The sequence below is a fragment of the Dermochelys coriacea genome, chromosome 5 (genome assembly GCF_009764565.3).
Source record: "Dermochelys coriacea isolate rDerCor1 chromosome 5, rDerCor1.pri.v4, whole genome shotgun sequence".
NCBI classification, from domain to species: Eukaryota; Metazoa; Chordata; order Testudines; family Dermochelyidae; genus Dermochelys; species Dermochelys coriacea.
The window spans coordinates 16,852,358-16,869,214 of record NC_050072.1 but is presented as its reverse complement, the minus strand read 5'-3'; the positions used below and the strand labels follow the sequence as shown (position 1 = coordinate 16,869,214).

The window sequence follows — 16,857 nt, the reverse complement described above, 5'->3', positions numbered from 1 at the left end:
ATTTAACAGCCTGCTACTGCTAGCTGCTACCTCCTCCAGCTCATGTGTGCTTTGGTGCTGAAGTGCCCAAGTTCAAACCTGGCTGATGAGCTGGTAAGGAACACAAGAGAGTGGAGAATCAGCTACTTGGTATGCAGCCTGAAGCACTCAGATCCATCCCCAGATGTCAAGTACTCCAAGAGTAGTTAGGTCTGGGGAATTAGTTTGGGCTCATGCTAATCACTGTTCAAATTTCTGTTGAACAGCATAAGAGATAAGGTTCCATGGCATAGTTACAGCAACCATTCACCATGGAACAGGAAGACAGAATTAGAACCTGACATAGGAGAAACCTCAAAAAGTTTGCGGTGCTCTAATTACAACAGCAAAATTCAGCAGGCAGCCTCTTCCCCACTCCCCTCCCCAAATCACTGCCCAGGAGACTGGGGCTGCAAAAAACAAGCCCCTGGTGGCTGCATACGACCATGGTGACTGCATTTGAGAAACGATACACTAGAGACGGATTGCTATGATTCTGCAGTGTGCCAGAGGTTGAGGAAGTTATATGCACTGACACCTAGAAATATTTCCTAGAAATAGAACCTAATACTAACAGAAGGCATTCTGGGCAGCTGCAACAGGTGCCCAGAATAGGAACAATAAGTGCTTTCCCCTTAGGAGAAGAGCTGTGGTCCTATAGCTTGCCGTCACAAATATGTAGATGCCAAGAGGCTAAAGAAGCGGCAATGGAAGATTAGATGAGAGTGGGCCTAAGATGCAGGTTCTCCTCTAAGACCAATGTTAAGTCAGGAGTAACTCAAATGAAGTCTATAGAATTCTACGGATGCAAAACTAGTGAAAGCAAAGTCAGGTCCCCTGCCCAGAACTGAACACGAATCCAGAGCTGAGCTCTTCCAAAATTTGCGAGGGCTGATCAATTCTGGGGATTTGGTTTGAGCCCATCTCTCCCTTGGACAGCAATCTGATTGACGCAGAAAGAGTACTGGTTTCGTTTCACATACCTTATGAGAGTAATGTTGATCTACAATCCTTGCCAGCCCAAAGTCGCCAATCTTCAACACCAGGTCTTCTGTGCTGATGAAAATGTTGGCAGGCTTGAGGTCTCTGTGCAGTATATTAGCTGAGTGGATGTACTTCAGCCCTCTCAGCAGCTGGTACATGAAGAGTTTGGCATGTTCCTCAGTCAGTGTTCCTTGCTCCAGCAGTTGAGCCAGGTCAGTCTCCATGTACTCCTGGACTATGTACACTGTGTTAAACTTGAAAAGTTCCCCTTGCAGATCGGCTCCCTTAGGTCCCAACACCTCATACACTTTCACAACGTTATCGTGGTCCAGCCGGCGGATGATCTTAATCTCTCGGAAGGCATGCTTCATGCTCCGCCCATCGCTGATGGTGATCTTCTTCAGAGCCACTTTGCGGCAGCTTTTGCTGTCAACCGCAGACAGAACCAGTCCATTTGCGCCAATGCCCAGGGGCCTGAAATCAACAAAGCGGCAACCCAGATCGTAGCCATACATGCTAGCGATACAGTCACACTTCTCTGCCATCGTTGGGCTCCGTTCTTTCTTTACCACTTGAAAAACTGAACAAGGCGAAGAACTTCCAGCTCACAAATGTATCTTGAAACCAAGCAAGTCATTATTACCCACAGATACCTGGGGGGGTTGCTTGTTCTAAGCCCATAGTTTCAAAACAAGAGACTTCCAGATACGCAGAAATGGTGAAAATAGATGTCTGAGGAAAATGATATATTTCAAAACAGATGGGGGGAGGGGAGGATACTTTCCAAAGAGCTTTGAAATTTGGAATGCAGAAAAAACAATGAAAAAATAGTTCTTCCTATCAAAACACAGTTAGTTTATTTTTCTTGAGGCTATTAAAAGATCCAAGATCCACTCTGCTAAGTTCTTCAGCCTCTCTCGCTTTTTTCTCTCTGAAGTGTACAATATATTACTGAAATAATAGGCTAGCTGATGTTGTAATTAGCCTTTCTCCTAGGTCTCTGTATTCTCACTTACTTCAGGTGTTGCTTCACAGTGGAGTCAAGCTAGCAGATTTCAGCATTTAATGTGGGAACCTAGAATTGCTTCGGATCCTGCTAGTTTCCAGCTGTGACCTTCAGCCCCAAATTCCTCAAACAACCTTCAAACTGGAGAGCTACACTTTCCAGAGGTGAATTTGAATGTCAGTTTTCTTTCTCTGAAGCCAATAGTTCAGCGAGACTTTGTTATTCTTTCTGCCACCCTCTTTCTATATACAGGCCCCATTTTCCATTTGATAGGCAGAAGGGTTGACAGAAGTAAACCGCTTTTCTGACTGAAATTTGCTTTTCATCAGCTGAGCTCAGCACAGTAAATTTCCATGCTCAATATTCCAACACTTTCCCCTTGTATATCTTTTGTTAACCAACCCAAGTGTCATTTGATCTTTATAGCCGGTTGTAACATTTATTGCTAGTGGAGTTTCCTGCATCATACTGCCTGGCTATCCCTCAGTGGTTCTCAGCCCTCCTCCTGGAAAAAAAGAAGAGATTGATTGATTTGATAAGAACATCAAATATGCGCCTCTTATGTAAATTCTTTCTCCTTGAAGGTTAAACATGAGCAAAGCAGTAGGCGGGAAATATCAGTTATGACCTTTAGGAAATTAATTAGTTATGCTCTCCAAATGCACACATCATTAGCAGCTTTTTTCAAATGCTTAATTCTTTCTTTTTAAACTGAAAACATAAAGGGCCAAAAACATAAAGGGCCAATAATACATACTTTGTGTTTTGCTGGGTTTTCTTTTTTAATGTTTGAATATTTTATGCAAATGTCTAAGATTTAATAACACTTGTGTCTCCAACTTTCCAGTTAGACAGCAGAGGCATGCTGAACTGAATTGCAAGAAAATTGTATTAGCAGTGCATGACACGCACAAGGCATTATGTGCTAAGCAACCCAGAGTAAAGAATTTGTCATGTTTTTCTTCAGTTTGTAATTTACGTTCTTTTTGTTTAAAAGCTGGTCTGTTTGGGTTTTTTCCCCTCTTTTGTACGTAAATGCTGCACTGGGGGGTGAGAGGGGGAGGGAGAGGAGGTACTCCCACCGGTACAGAAACAAATACCTGGCTTTCATTCGTGCTCTGCACAAGCCAAGGTAATTGGAAAGGTGCCTCAGCACAAGCTATGATAATGATCTCTTACATTTCAGTAGTGCCTTTCATTCAGAAGGACCTTAACATGCTTTATAAACTTTACCAACTGACATGCAAACTATACACAGGAATACTGTCACCTGCCACTGAAGCGGAACCACCTCTAGGATGGAGCCGAACTACCATTTAACTTTATAAATCAGCCTTAAATAACAGGCATGCCTTATGCCATTCTTAGACTAAATTCTTCAAGGTAAGGACTGACTTTATACGTGTTTGAACAGGGCTCAGCCCAATAGGATCAGGATTCCTGACTGGGCCTTACATGGTACTGCTGTATTGTCCATGTGAAATAAAGGTGGTACCTCTAACAGAAGTAGACAGAAAAGATGGTTCAGCCCTTAACCCACTACCCTAAGGCTTTGGAGACCTGGCTTAAAGTCCCTGCGCTCTGTGACCTTGGGCCAGTCACTTAGAACTAGGTTCACAAAAAAAAACGTAGGTGTGTGACACTGAGCATCCCCATCTTTAACTTTTAGGCACCTAGAAAAAACACTGGGATTCACAAAGCCTGAGTTTGGGGCCTGAGCATGGGGAGAAGCAGGCACCTCAGCATGGGATTCACAAAGCCAGTAGCATGCCAGGCGGCTCCTCGCCTAAGCGAGCCAATGGGTGATGCCAGGCCCAGGGCTGTGTGCTCAGACCCTAGGGTTGCCAGTGTCCGGAACGCCTGGTCAAAAAGAGAGCTTGGGGGCTCTGATCAGCACTGCTGACCGGGTTGTTAAAAGTCTCTCTGCCTGCCGTGGCTCAGCATGGGTCCCGGAAGTAACGACATGTCCCCACTCCGGTTCCTAGGCATAGGGGCAACCAGGGGGCTCCGCACACTACCTCTGCCCCAAATGACAGCTCTGCACCTCCCGTGGGCCCGCAACTAATGGGAGCTGAGGGGACAGTGCCTGTGGAAAGGGCAAAGTGCAAAGCTGCCTGGCCACACCTCCGCATAGAGCTGGAGGGGGGACATGCCATTGCTTCCAGGAGCTGCCTGAACTAAGCGCCACTGGAAGCCTGCACCCCTGACCCCACCCCCGACACCCCACCCCAGCCCTGATCCCCCTCCCGCCTCCAAACCCCTTGATCCCAGCCTGGAGCACCTACTGCACCCCAAGCCCCTTATCCATGGCCCCACCCCAGAGCCCACACCCCCAGCCAGAGCCCTCAGCCCCCCACGCCCCAACAATCTGCTCCAGCCCAGAGCCCCCTCCCGCCTCCAAACCCCGCGATCCCAGCCTGGAGCACCTCCTGCAGCCCAAACCCCTTATGCGTGGCCCCACCCCAGAGCCCACACCCCCAGTCGGACCCCTCACCCCCTCCTGCACCCCATTCCTGAGCCAGCCTGGTGAAAATGAGCAAGTGAGTGAGGGTGGGGAGAGTGAGCAACGGGGGGCGGGAGGGGATGAAGTGAGCAGGGGCAGGGCCTCGGAGGAGAGGTGGGGCAAGGGTGTTTGGCTTTGTCTGAGTAGAAAGTTGGCAACCCTATAAGGACCCACCCCTCTGTCAGAGATTAAGTGCCTAGGGTCCAGGCTGCAGGGAGGCGCTTGTCTCTGCCTGGGACTCTCAGCCGCAAACCCTCCCTTGGGGTTAGGCACCTAGGCTGTTTTGTCAAGAAGCTCAAGGGGCAGAGGACCAGCAGTAGCTCCCTTGTAACTTTTAGCCCAAGGGGTTGGGGTACTCACTTGGGACGGGGAAACCCCCTGAGGGGGCAAAGGGATTTGTACAGGGACCTGCCACCTCTCAGGTGAGTGCACTAACTGCTGGGCTATGGGACAGTCTCATGGGGGGCTCCCTCAGTGTCTGCTGCTGAAGCTGTTCCACTGTGGGCTTAATAATGAAAGAACCATTGGGCCAGAGAGAGAGAGAGAGAGAGAAAGCAAGCACGAGAATGACTCTGTAGCCTGGTTGTTAGAACCCAGACATAGGAGACCCAAGATCCGCTCCCCTCCTCCAGGGATCTTTTCACAATTATTTATCCACAGTGGAACTGCTTCAACAGGAGGGACTGAGAGCACCCACAGCAGCATGTCCCGCAGCCCAGGGATTAGGGCACTCACCTGAGAGGTAGCAGATCCCAGTTCAAATCCCTTTACCTGAAGGGGGACTTGAATTGGGGGGGAGGTCCCAAGTGAGCACCCTAACCACTGGGCTAACAGGTATGAGGGAGCACCTCCTGCAGCCCAAACCCCTTATGCGTGGCCCCACCCCAGAGCCCCTCCTCTTCCCTCCCCCCATCGCACGCAAGCTCACCAATGGGGCCCAATCCACATGGTGAGGTCTGAGCATGCTTGCAGGCTCAGGCCCCAGAGGTGAGTAAAGCAGAGGAACACCTACATTCTCCTGGTTTGTGCATCCCTCTGAGACTTAGAAGTCCGGACCCTTGGCATGGGGCTGCAGTGCACATGCTCAGAGACAGAAACACAGGAATTTTTAACTGCAAAAATGTAGGTGCCAAGTGAATTTGGGCACCTATAGGCTCAGAGGCAATTGAGCAGGGGCTTTGTGGATCCCAGAGGGGTCTGATTTTGGTGCCTAAAGTAGCAGGTAGGTGCCTAAGTTCTGTTATAAATCTAGCCCTTCATTTTTCTGTGCCTCTGTTCCCCATCTGGGAAAGGATAACAGGATTTCCATAAGGCACAGGGGTGTGGTGAGGATAAATACATTAATGACTGTGAGGTGCTCAGATGCTATGGCGGTGGGGTCACAGACGTGCCTAAGGTAACCATACAGCACAGCTTAACTTTGTGCTGGAGAAGAGAGTGACAGCTACTGAGTTATCAGCACCTAAGGTTTTCCCAGTGACCTCTGAAGGTATGTTCTACACCGCAATAAAACACAGGCAGCTGGCCTGTGTCAGCTGACTCGGGCTCATGGTGCTAAGGCTGCGTGGCTATAAAACTACAGTGTAAACATCCAGGCTTGAGCTGCAACCTGGGCTTTGGGACCCCGCAATGGGGGAAGGTTCCAGAGCCTGGGATCCAGCCCAAGCCCGCAGCCCAGACATCTACACTGCAGTTCTACTGCCCCGCAGCCTAAGCCCCACGAGCCCAAGTCAGCTGACACAGGCCAGCCCTGGGTTTGTAATTGCAGTGTAGACCTACCCTTAGTGTTAGCAAACAAAAAGAGAGCTACATTCAACATATGAATTGCTCAGCGAGATGAGCACACACAACTCCAGCCCTGCCACATACTATCGTTGTGAAAGACCAGTCCCACACAGCCTGGAACCTCTGTTACCTAAACAAATTGCTTCTTCAGGGTTTGAGAGCATGGTTTAAATAGGCTGGGCTGCTTTCCTCCAGACCTTAAAGACATGAGACTAAATTCAAATCTGGCATAAGCAGATGCAACTCCCTTTGAATTCAAGGTCCAGTGGCAAATATTCTAAATATTAGACTTGGTAGGTTGTTGGCCACATGCCTGTGCACTTTGGTGGATGCCAAAATCTTACATCATGTAGACAAACCATTAGATTTAGAACATTTATAAAGACAGACAGGATCTGGGACCTTTACCAAGGAGAACAAGAGTATTATCAAGAGTGGAGTAGGATAGTCATCTAACACTGCACTCATTTCTCCTCCAGAAATGCTAATAGTCCGGTGTGTTCCAGAAGGAGGAGGAGAACATCTTTAGTAAGACTCATGCTTTGTGTCATTCCAAATGGGGGGATGTGTCATTGATTGACAGAGTCTGAGATGGAAGGATAACGTGTTCAGTTGTATTTAGATACTGATCTGTAAGGGTAAGCATGGCAGGAATTCCTTCATTCCTTTGTCAATTTTATGAGTGACAAATATGTGAGTGGAAAATGAAAATAAAAGTTGGCTTTATTTTTCACTGTCTGTCTCATGAAGATACGCTTAATAGTAACATTCTGCTACCACACACACACAGATTGGAAGGGCTTCAAATCTAGAAGTCTGGATCTATATTTGGGCTTTGGGAACTGAAAAAGGCCAATTTCCGATTCCAGAAACTGAAATTAAACCTGGACTTGCCCATTCTCTGGTCCCTTGCATCCACTGCTATCGAATCTGTCCATCTTCACAGAGCTCGTGTAGCAACCCTTATAAATCTATTTTGGGGAGGGTAAGGGGGTATACTTGCTTCTTTCTCTGCCTCAAGAATCATCTACATTAATACTTTGCTCTCCACGGGGCTCTTTATCCCAGAGTATCAAATCAAATCACTTATAAACACAACTCTCCCATGTGGTAGGTATGTTTTATTTCCACTTTATATGTTGGTAAAGAGAGACCGAGACATTATATGACTTGCACAAGTCATAGAAGGAGTAATTGGCAGAATTGGGAATAGATCCCAGAAGCCATGACTCCTAGTGCCGTGTTCTAACAATTATACCACACTGCTTCTCTTGAATTAGTGTTTCCCCTATCCAGACTCTCATTTTGTGTGGCTGCACATAAAACCTATTGCTGGTTTACTTATACAAGCAGTTACATACACATTGTTAACCCCAGCACCAGTCAGCAGTGAATGAGACACTAACATCTTTTGAAATCCATGTTTAAATAAGACTGCCCTAAAGAATCTGAACCGAAGGGTTGCAATCAAAATGTGTCATATACATCAGATTGTTTTCCTTCTATTAAAAAAATATCCACCTCAAATGCTTTACTCTTCATACTGTGGCAACCTGCATAGAACTTGGAGGGAGTAGTACAGATTGCAGGAGGGAAGAGTTTGGAGATGGCACCAGAAAGTTAGTCTGTGTGCACATGGCTTGAATGCTAGCTGTAGTTACAGCATCTTTGTAGACCATTCTCTTGATAAAAAGCCAATTTCATGTTAGAAACAAATTTAGTTTGGAGTGCTTTCATATTATTACCAAGCCGTCAGGATAAGAAACACATATGATGTTCAGTCTGAATGACATTTAAAATAGCATTATACTTCATGGCAATTATGAAAGTTCAGATGGCATAGCAACAGCACACTGGCTCCTACTCCACCTTTTTTCCTGGCAGCCAGTGTATGGGCTATCACAGAAGGGACATGACCAGGTTTCTCCCTGCACCGGGCCATAGGAAGACAGCATAAATTAGAACAGAATTCCCTGCCCACTTCTGAAATGCACTGTGCTGTCTTCGGCCAGAACCTTGTCTCTATTCCATGTGTATATTATTTGTTGTAATTAAATACACAGCATTAAAGGCAAGCAAAACATATGGGATTCTTGTTGTGTATTTGCTACCACAGCCGTTTGGCTCCATAACATAAGCACCTACATGGAAAATTTACTTTGCTCTATTTGCTGTGGGTAGCTGCACATCCTTAGAGGAGAAGGCTCCCTTTTCAGGCACCACACAGATGCGTGGCCAAAGTGAATCTACTCCCCTTTCACATGTAGCAAAGAGAATGAATAAATAAAGGACATTTCGTTGTTCTCTGTCATGTCATCTGCAGGGGAATTTCACAGAAATGGGCTGTATCTTTTCTGGATCAGGTCTCGAAAGAGAAGCCAAGTTTTCCTTGAACAGGGAACAAACCTGTTTGTTTCTATTTAACAGTTTTGGTTGAGGTTTGGCACAGCTAGTGGAGTGTGCGTATATAACACCCACCCACCAGAGAGAGTGTGCAGCTTGAGGAAGTGCAGTATCTGGTGGCAACAGTCACAGCTGGCAAAACCAACACATTTGTCAGTCTAATAAAGTATAATTCTACAGGCATCCGAGACCCCAGAAGATCTTTGAGGTACAGCATGCACAGCGACAGCAGATGTCATTCTCTTCCATATGGCCTTGAAAACACAGATTTGGTTTCCAAGATGGGGTGGCAGCTAGCTATGGTCTGTGTGGTTTTCAGCTTATGAAAAAAAAACATTAAATATCTGACAGAGAATAGAGCGGTAAATGCAACGCGATTTTGTAGGGTTACATTTTTGGTTAGAATAGCTCTTCAGAATTCAGGTCAGTCGTGCAAAACGAATGTGCCATGGGCTCATTCCGACTGTAATGATCAGGGGGATTTCCATGTCGTGGTAGAATAAGAGAGTCTGAGGGCTTGTCTAGACAAACAGTTCGTGTGCAGCAAACTGGGGTGTAAATCTACACTGCAGTAGCCTGGCTTGTGGGCTTGAGGTTTCCAAGCCCATGCTTGAGTGTCCACACTGCATTGTAAATCTGGATTTACAATTGCTTGACCTGGGTCTCACAGCCCTGTTAACTTGTCCATGATGCATAATGAAGACCTTCTGACTTGGGTCTGCAGCTTGGTCTATGTCCACACTGCACAATGTCAAGGCTTGGAGCAGACTCACGGTGGGACTTGGGCTCTGACCTGCTCCTCTAGCAAGTCCTGTGCACTTGCTGACCTGAGTCTGACTGAATTATATATAGATGGAAGGGGGACTTTGGCTCAAACCTGAGTGAGAGTCTAGCCTTAGTGTGCAGTGTAGACATACCTATAGTCTCCATGTGAAACCTGCTGCCACACACTAAAGGTCCCTTACTGGACTTCGATCTACCCCACTTTGAAACAGGAGTAGGTCAATGTGCACCAGAAACCGTTACTGCATCGTATCAGGATCCACATTGACATATATTGAGCAACAGACTAGTGCACTATAGATTTATACCCCAGCTTGCCGTACACTAACTGTTTGTCTCAACAAGCCCATAGATATCAGACCAAATTTATAGGAGATGCAACTTAGACTATCTCACACTGATTTAAATTCCCTGTCTGCTCACATTCTCTTAGACCTCCTGACTCCCACTCAACAGATGCATAAGTGAGTCTAAATTGGTGCAGTTTACATGCCAAGGAGACCAAAGTGTAAAAGAAGAGCATGTTTAACTGCTCCACCCGCTCTCCCATCTCACACACTTTGACGCAGTGGTTCTCAACCAGGGTACGTGTACCCGTGAAGGTACGCAGAGGTCTTCCAGGCAGTACATCAACTCATCTAGATACTTGCCTAGTTTTACAACAGACTACATGAAAAGCACTAACAAAATCAGTACAAACTAAAATTTCATACAGACAATGACTTATTTATACTGCTCTCTAGACTATACACTGAAATGGAGGTACAATATTTATATTCCAATTGATTTATTTTATTATATAGTAAAAACGAGAAAGCAAGCTATTTTTCAGTAATAGTGTGCTGTGACACATTTGTATTTTTATGTATGATTTTGTAATCAAGTAGTTTTTAACAGAGGTGAAACTTGGGGGTTATGCAAGACAAATCAGAGTCCGGAAAGGGGTATAGTAGTCTGGAAAGATTGAGAGCCACTGCTTTAACACACAGCTTCTCCACTATTTTTCCCAAATCCTGGTTTTGTCACAGCTTTGCTTGGGAAAGTCAACAACTGTATCTCAGTTTCCCCATCTGTACAGAGGGGATGAAGCAGAACCTTGCTAATCACAACAGACATCTGAGTAACCTACTGTGGGTTACTTGAGTGCCCAAATATTAACAAAGCAAAGATAATGCATTACAGTGTTCTCTCTCGATTAACTTTGCAATTGCAGTTTAGCTCTATTTACAAATGTTCTTCATTAAAAAAAATAATGAAGCCTCAGTAACATGAGACAGGTGACAGCATCTGATATTAAACCTCGGACAAGAAGTCTGGACAGTACCATTTTTGTGTATAAATTAAAAGGAGCCTGTGATGGGGAGTATCCAGCCATTGCAGCTCTGTGCTGGGGCCCTTTGGTCCTACTGCACCCCGCCCCAAGAAGCAGTGAGCTGGGAAGAGAAGGAGCAGGGAAGGTGGGTCCTCCAAACTTGCCTAGGGAGGACTCTCCAAAGCAGCCATTTTGGAAACCATAGACACCTGGTCCTCCAAGGGCTAGAGGAGCTAGCCACAGCCAATCAGGGCCCTGCTGGTCCAGATAAAAGAAGCTGCCTGGCATTAGCAGGTTGGTCCCTGGCTGGAACCAGAGGAGTGAAGATAGGTACTCCTCTCTGGCCAAAGGAGTGCAAGGCTGGCTGAACTTACACAGCTGTGATTGCAGAGGAAAAAGGACCTGGGGACGTTGACTCTGATATAGGGCTGGAGATAAAAGGATCCAGTGGGAAGAGGCCCAGAGAAACAGCAATGGCAGACTGAATCAAGCAGTACATGGCTGCTATGTGTAAAGTCCCTGGGTTGGAACCGGAGTAGTGGGTGGCTCTGGTTCCCCTACCACCACAGGTAGGGGGAAGGGCTTATATGAGACACCGAACAACAGGCTGAATTTAAAGAGCCCAGAGCCAGGGCTGGAAACCCTAGGGAGGGCAAATAGACTGTCTTATTTGTGGGAGTCTTTAATATTCCAGAAGGGGTTCATTAGGACTCCATGATTCAACCAGAGGGCCAAGCCACTGAAGACCTGCCAAGGTCAGCTGGCAGCCTGCAGGGGACACTAGGGTGAAAAGAGGACTGTGGCACTGCACCGGGCCACTCAGAAATGCTAAAGAGGTGACTGCCCCTTCACAGACTCAAATTTTGCAGCCCTTCATTGAGCAAAGCTCCTGATATCTCTGTTAATTTAGTGGGAGTGCTGCTCCATTCAAAACCACAGGCTGAGAGAGCAAGGGAAGGAGAACAGGCTATTATCTCTGGTGAATGCTGATCAGTAGCCATTTCAGTTCTTCTGCCATGTGACCATGTGCATTTATTTCTGATTTAGAATAAGTAAATGCATATACAAATTAGGTGGTGCCCTTCTGTGCAGTAGAGTCAATAGGGTTAATCACGAGTTAAAGGCAAGCAGGATTTGACATGGATAAATTATTAGTTCATTTTATATAGGGCTGAAAGAGAAACACCTTTGCTTTAGTATAAGTCTGGCTCTCATCTTCCCTCCCATGATGCCCAGCTCATGCATCATTGTGACATCAGATGCCAATCCTAGGTCTGGAAAACAAGCTTTTTTCTTTGTGCATGAGCTGGTCAGTGCCAGTGCTAAGCATAGTGGATGACAAGATACAGACCTGTTGGACTCTAAAACTATTACCAACACCTACGCATTTTGAAATCTATGGGTGAAAAGCACTTTGCACATATAACTTCTGAGCAGCAGCAGCATCACCAATTCACCATCAATACTGCAAAAGCAGACAGTTTCGTGAACTGGTCACCTTCTCCAGCTATACCATGGACTGTCTGCCATACATTGGGTGCCCTTAAAAACTGACTCTGTCATTTCTAGAAGAATTCCCCATTATAGAGCTCTCTGTCTCTACTCATGGATTGATATGGTCCTTGTCACCACAGTAGCTAAGGATGGGATTTTTTCAAAAGCACTTGGAAGTGGGAAAACCCCCCTCACACTGACGTCAGTGGGAGTTTTGCCACCACTGACTTCGATGGGAGCAGAGTTAGGCTAGTGCAGAGTACTTCGGAAAAACTCTAACCACTATCCCTCTCATGCAGAGCCCACCTGGATGCAGGGGAGACTTGGATATGCTGAGCTGAGGAAGGCCAGGCCTAAGGTCCCTGAGAGTTTCCTATGCTGTGTTCAAATGCTCAGTAAACCTTCCTGTTTTATGCTGGCTGAGAGTCACTCTGGTCTAGAGAACAGGCATTATTCCCTTTGGGAGTGGAGGCCCTGGGGGTCCAGAGCGAGTGGACTCCCTGAGAGGGCCCATGGTGAGAAACTGGGGTGCTAAGGCTCAGAGAGGTGTGGATCCAGAAGGTGGAGGGGCTTAACCCTTGAGAGAGAGTGGATCCCCAAGAAGGGCTGACTCACTGAAGGGGGTTATATCTATCCTGCAACTGTCTAGCCAAATACCCTGCATATAAGCACAAAATACTCTCAATAGTCGAAACCCTCTTGGATTCCTACATACCAGTCCCTCTCTGCTCTGATGCAGGGGATTGTTAGCGCCAACTGCTGAAACCCGCAGAAATCTGCCAATCTCCTGAAGCAGTGCGTGTGCCACTCTGAAAGTTTTCATCATTTCAGCTTCTGCCTTCTTGGTGGTTCAGCAGGAATTCCAGGCTCATCACAGCTTCAGCGGCCTCTGCGTAACTCCCCCTCTATCCTTCCTCGGTAGCTCAACTTCGAGATCTGCTCCTTTGTTACAAATCACAGCCTGAGCAGCCACTGCCCCATTCAAAAGTTGGGGGCATCACTCCTGCCAATCCCAAGCCGGGCAGGAGGTTCCTCCTTTCCAAACCCAGCTTGTCCCTGTGTGGTTCCAATCCAGTGATCTCTCCATGCATTCAAATCCTCCACGGTTCCCAGCTGCCAATGTGCCTGTTTGCTTATTCCATTTCTTCTCCCTCTTCCATTCCCCACCTCCCCCAAGCTATTCCCTATCACTGCTCAGGGACATGTTTCTATGGCAACTAAGTACTGGGGTTGTTCAAACCATCATAGGAAAACTTAAAGGTAAAAGGTCTCATTGCCAATTCTGTATAATATATAGTGCCCTGTGTTTGTAGGTTAGGACGTATCCCACATTCTATACATGGGGAACTCAAAGCACAGAGAGATTAGAGGTCATTTTTCAAAAGAGCTTCAGCTATTTTCAGGTTTCAGAGTAGCAGCCGTGTTAGTCTGTATTCGCAAAAAGAAAAGGAGTACTTGTGGCACCTTAGAGACTAACAAATTTATTAGAGCATAAGCTTTCGTGAGCTGTACAGCTCACGAAAGCTTATGCTCTAATAAATTTGTTAGTCTCTAAGGTGCCACAAGCTATTTTCAGGTGCTTCAGTTTTTAGGCGCCCAATGTGACACACCTGCAGCCTGAATTTCAAAGGTAATTGAAGGCAACGGGAGCTGTAAGTGCTCAACACTTTTGAAAGCCAGGCTCTGGGTGTCTCAAGGGGTTTGTTCAAGGCAGCACAGTGAGTATATGGCAGACATGTCATTAAAATTCAGAAGAGTTCTTGGTTTCCAGGTCAGCGATCAGTCCACTAAACCACACTGCCTCCAAAAATAAAATGGAACAGAGAATTATCCCAGGGCTGCTCCTACACCACTCCGACTGCATGATACATAGTGTTAACATACAGCAAGTAAAACACACAGAGACACTGGCCTGATTCTCCTTACCCCAGTATAAATCAGGAGTAACTCCACTGGCCTGAAAAAAGCTGAAGTCCCATCACATGATCAGTGCAAGTCCTATTGGCTGAACTTACTCTGAGGGCAGGACACTTAAGAAGTAACTTCTAAGAGCAGTTGGCTTTATAATTAACCTTTTCATACACTACATCACAAGCAATATGAAATAGGGGTTACCAGACTCTTAGAGTTTGTCTACACTGGCACTTTGTCGGCAAAACTTTTGTCGTTCGGGGGGTGTTAAAAAAACATACACACACCCCGAACGACAAAAATTTTACCAATGAAAAGCGCCAGTGTGAACAGCAAACTTTTTTGACAAGAGCTCACTCCTGCCGACAAAGCCACAGCCGCTCATGGTGGGTGGAAGTTTCTTGTTGGCAGGAGAGCTCTCTCCTGCCGACAAACAGCTGCTACACTGAGTGGCTTTTAACAGCATGGCTGTAGCGGTGCAGCTATGTCTCTAAAAGCTGCGTAGTATAGCCATACCCTTAATTGATGGACACTTTTGACTTCTACAGGCCTCATAATGTTTAAGTGCTTTTCTTTTTAACTTATTTCTCATAGTTTTTTGAGAAGAACATCTCCCCCCAACCCCATTCGCCTTGGTGTTTGTTAGCTAGACACAAAACAAGAGACAGTGCTTACCATCAAGCACTCACACCACATCTGATCCCTGCCTTCCATTGACACTTACGTGCTTAAAATAGGGCAAGAGGTGGATGGAAGAACAGGACTCTGCCCAGGGAGGGAGAAAAGGCAGGAGGGAGGAAAAATCCAGAACTGGGACTGAATTGGGATAACAGGAGTCAGGGCTCTTGGTTGCCCGATCATCCCTGTGGGCAACCTGACTGATGCCCCACTCATGCATAATGTCAGCGGTGGTAGGGTACCCTGCTAATGGGCTCTCCCACATGATCTTTCGGCTGTTGAATCTGCCCTCAAAAATTTCAAGGCCATTCAAGTATGAAGATGACATCTACCTTGTTTCAAGAGAGAGAGACTTCAAAAAAGACTGAGGACAACCTGAACCAAGACATGGCAGCCATCAGTGACTATCGCAAGAAGTATAGACTTAAGTTCAATGTGTCAAAGACAGTGTCGTAATGCTTCCATCTCAACCCCACCAATGCTTCACAAAAGTTCAACATCTTCTTGAATAGAGAATGACTAGTACATGATCCAAAGCTGGTATATCTAGGAGTAATTCTAAATCACACATTTACCTACCTCAGGAAGTTAGCTCAGATGATTAAGAGCAGGAACAGACACCTAAATAAGCTTGTGGGCTCAATTTGGGGAGCTGTTGCACAAATACTGCACAGCTTGGCACTAGCTCTTTGCTACTCTACTGGAGAAATACTTGTGTTAAATTCTTCCCGCACAAAACTCGTTGATGTAAAATTGAATCAAATTAGGAGAATAACAACAAGGACTCTGAAACCAACAAACAACAAATGGCTACCAGCTCTCTCCAATATCCTGCCTCCTAACATCAGGTGTTAAATTGCCACAAAGAAAAGAACCTCCTTGACAAAATCCAAAAGATACCACAATTCCCACTTTTCAAAGATATATGAGAGGTACCTTGCCACTGACTCATCAGCAAAAAACCAATCTGGGCTATGTTACTGACCAGCTCTATTAGGGATACTGCCACGTTTTTCCAGTCTGAATTCATCTAGCTTCAACTTCCAACCTTTGGATCATGTTATACCTTTCTCTGCTAGACTGAAGAGCCAATTGTTAAATATTTGTTTCTCATGTAGGTACTTGTAGACTGTAATCAAGTCACCCCTTAACCTTGTCTCTGTTAAGATAAATAGATTAAGTTCCTTAGTTTATTGCTCTATGGCATGTTTTCTAATCCCTAACTCATTCTCATGGCCCTTTTCTGAGCTCACTCCATTTTATCAACATCCTTCTTGAATTGTGGACACCAGAACTGGACACAGTATTCCGCAGAGGTCACACCAGTGCCAAATAAAATAACCTCTCTGCTCCCACTCTAGACTCCCAGTTATGCATCCAAGGATTGCATTAACTCTTTTGGCCACAGCACTGCAGAGGGAGTTTATGTTAACCACCAAAACCCTCAAATCTTTTTTTCAACTGGAATCTCATACTGCAACATGGAACAAAACACTCAGAACATTCATGCAAGCATGGAAGGCAGAAGTTAACGGGAGAGGCATGATCTGCTTGTCTCAGCACAGACAGAGCCAGGAACTCTTGAGTTCTCTTCCCAGGCCTCCCAAGGACTCACTTGGGCATGTAACCTTGGACAAGATGCTTAACTTCTATGTGCTTCTGTAAAATGGGGATACTCCTGCTGCTTAGCTCTGTAGTATTTTATCCCTTAAGGCACTGACAGTGTTCTGTTCTGTCCCAATAAACTTGTCTTCTCATTCCTAGACAGAAGGATCCCTGCCTCCCTCCCTCCCATCTCTTCTGTCTCCTAGGAACCCATGTACCCAACCTCTCTGACCATGCTCCCTTTGTGCTGCTGCCTCTGCCTCCCTACTGCCTCCTCGCCAATTCTTACTCACCCCGATCTCCCAATGTGACCCATCTTCCCACTGCAGGTTCCTGGCACAAGGCGGAGATTGGAAACCAACTGCAAGAAGCAGT

General features: G+C 46.1%; 1 protein-coding gene across 2 annotated transcripts in view; it reads right to left on the bottom strand.

The window, feature by feature from the left end:
- Window positions 1–16,857, bottom strand: part of MAPK4 (mitogen-activated protein kinase 4) — a 155,218-nt gene that overhangs the window by 80,244 nt on the left and 58,117 nt on the right. The window contains exons 1-2 of one of the 2 annotated variants that reach the window (XM_043514981.1): window positions 13,004–13,410; window positions 1,002–2,513 (exon numbers count right to left, since the gene is read on the bottom strand). In XM_043514981.1, coding sequence (XP_043370916.1) covers window positions 1,002–1,547 — 546 coding nt within the window. In that variant the 5' untranslated portion in view covers window positions 1,548–2,513; window positions 13,004–13,410. Of the gene's footprint in view, window positions 1–1,001; window positions 2,514–13,003; window positions 13,411–16,857 lie in introns of those variants that run through there. The other variant, XM_038401152.2, reaches the window with a different exon arrangement.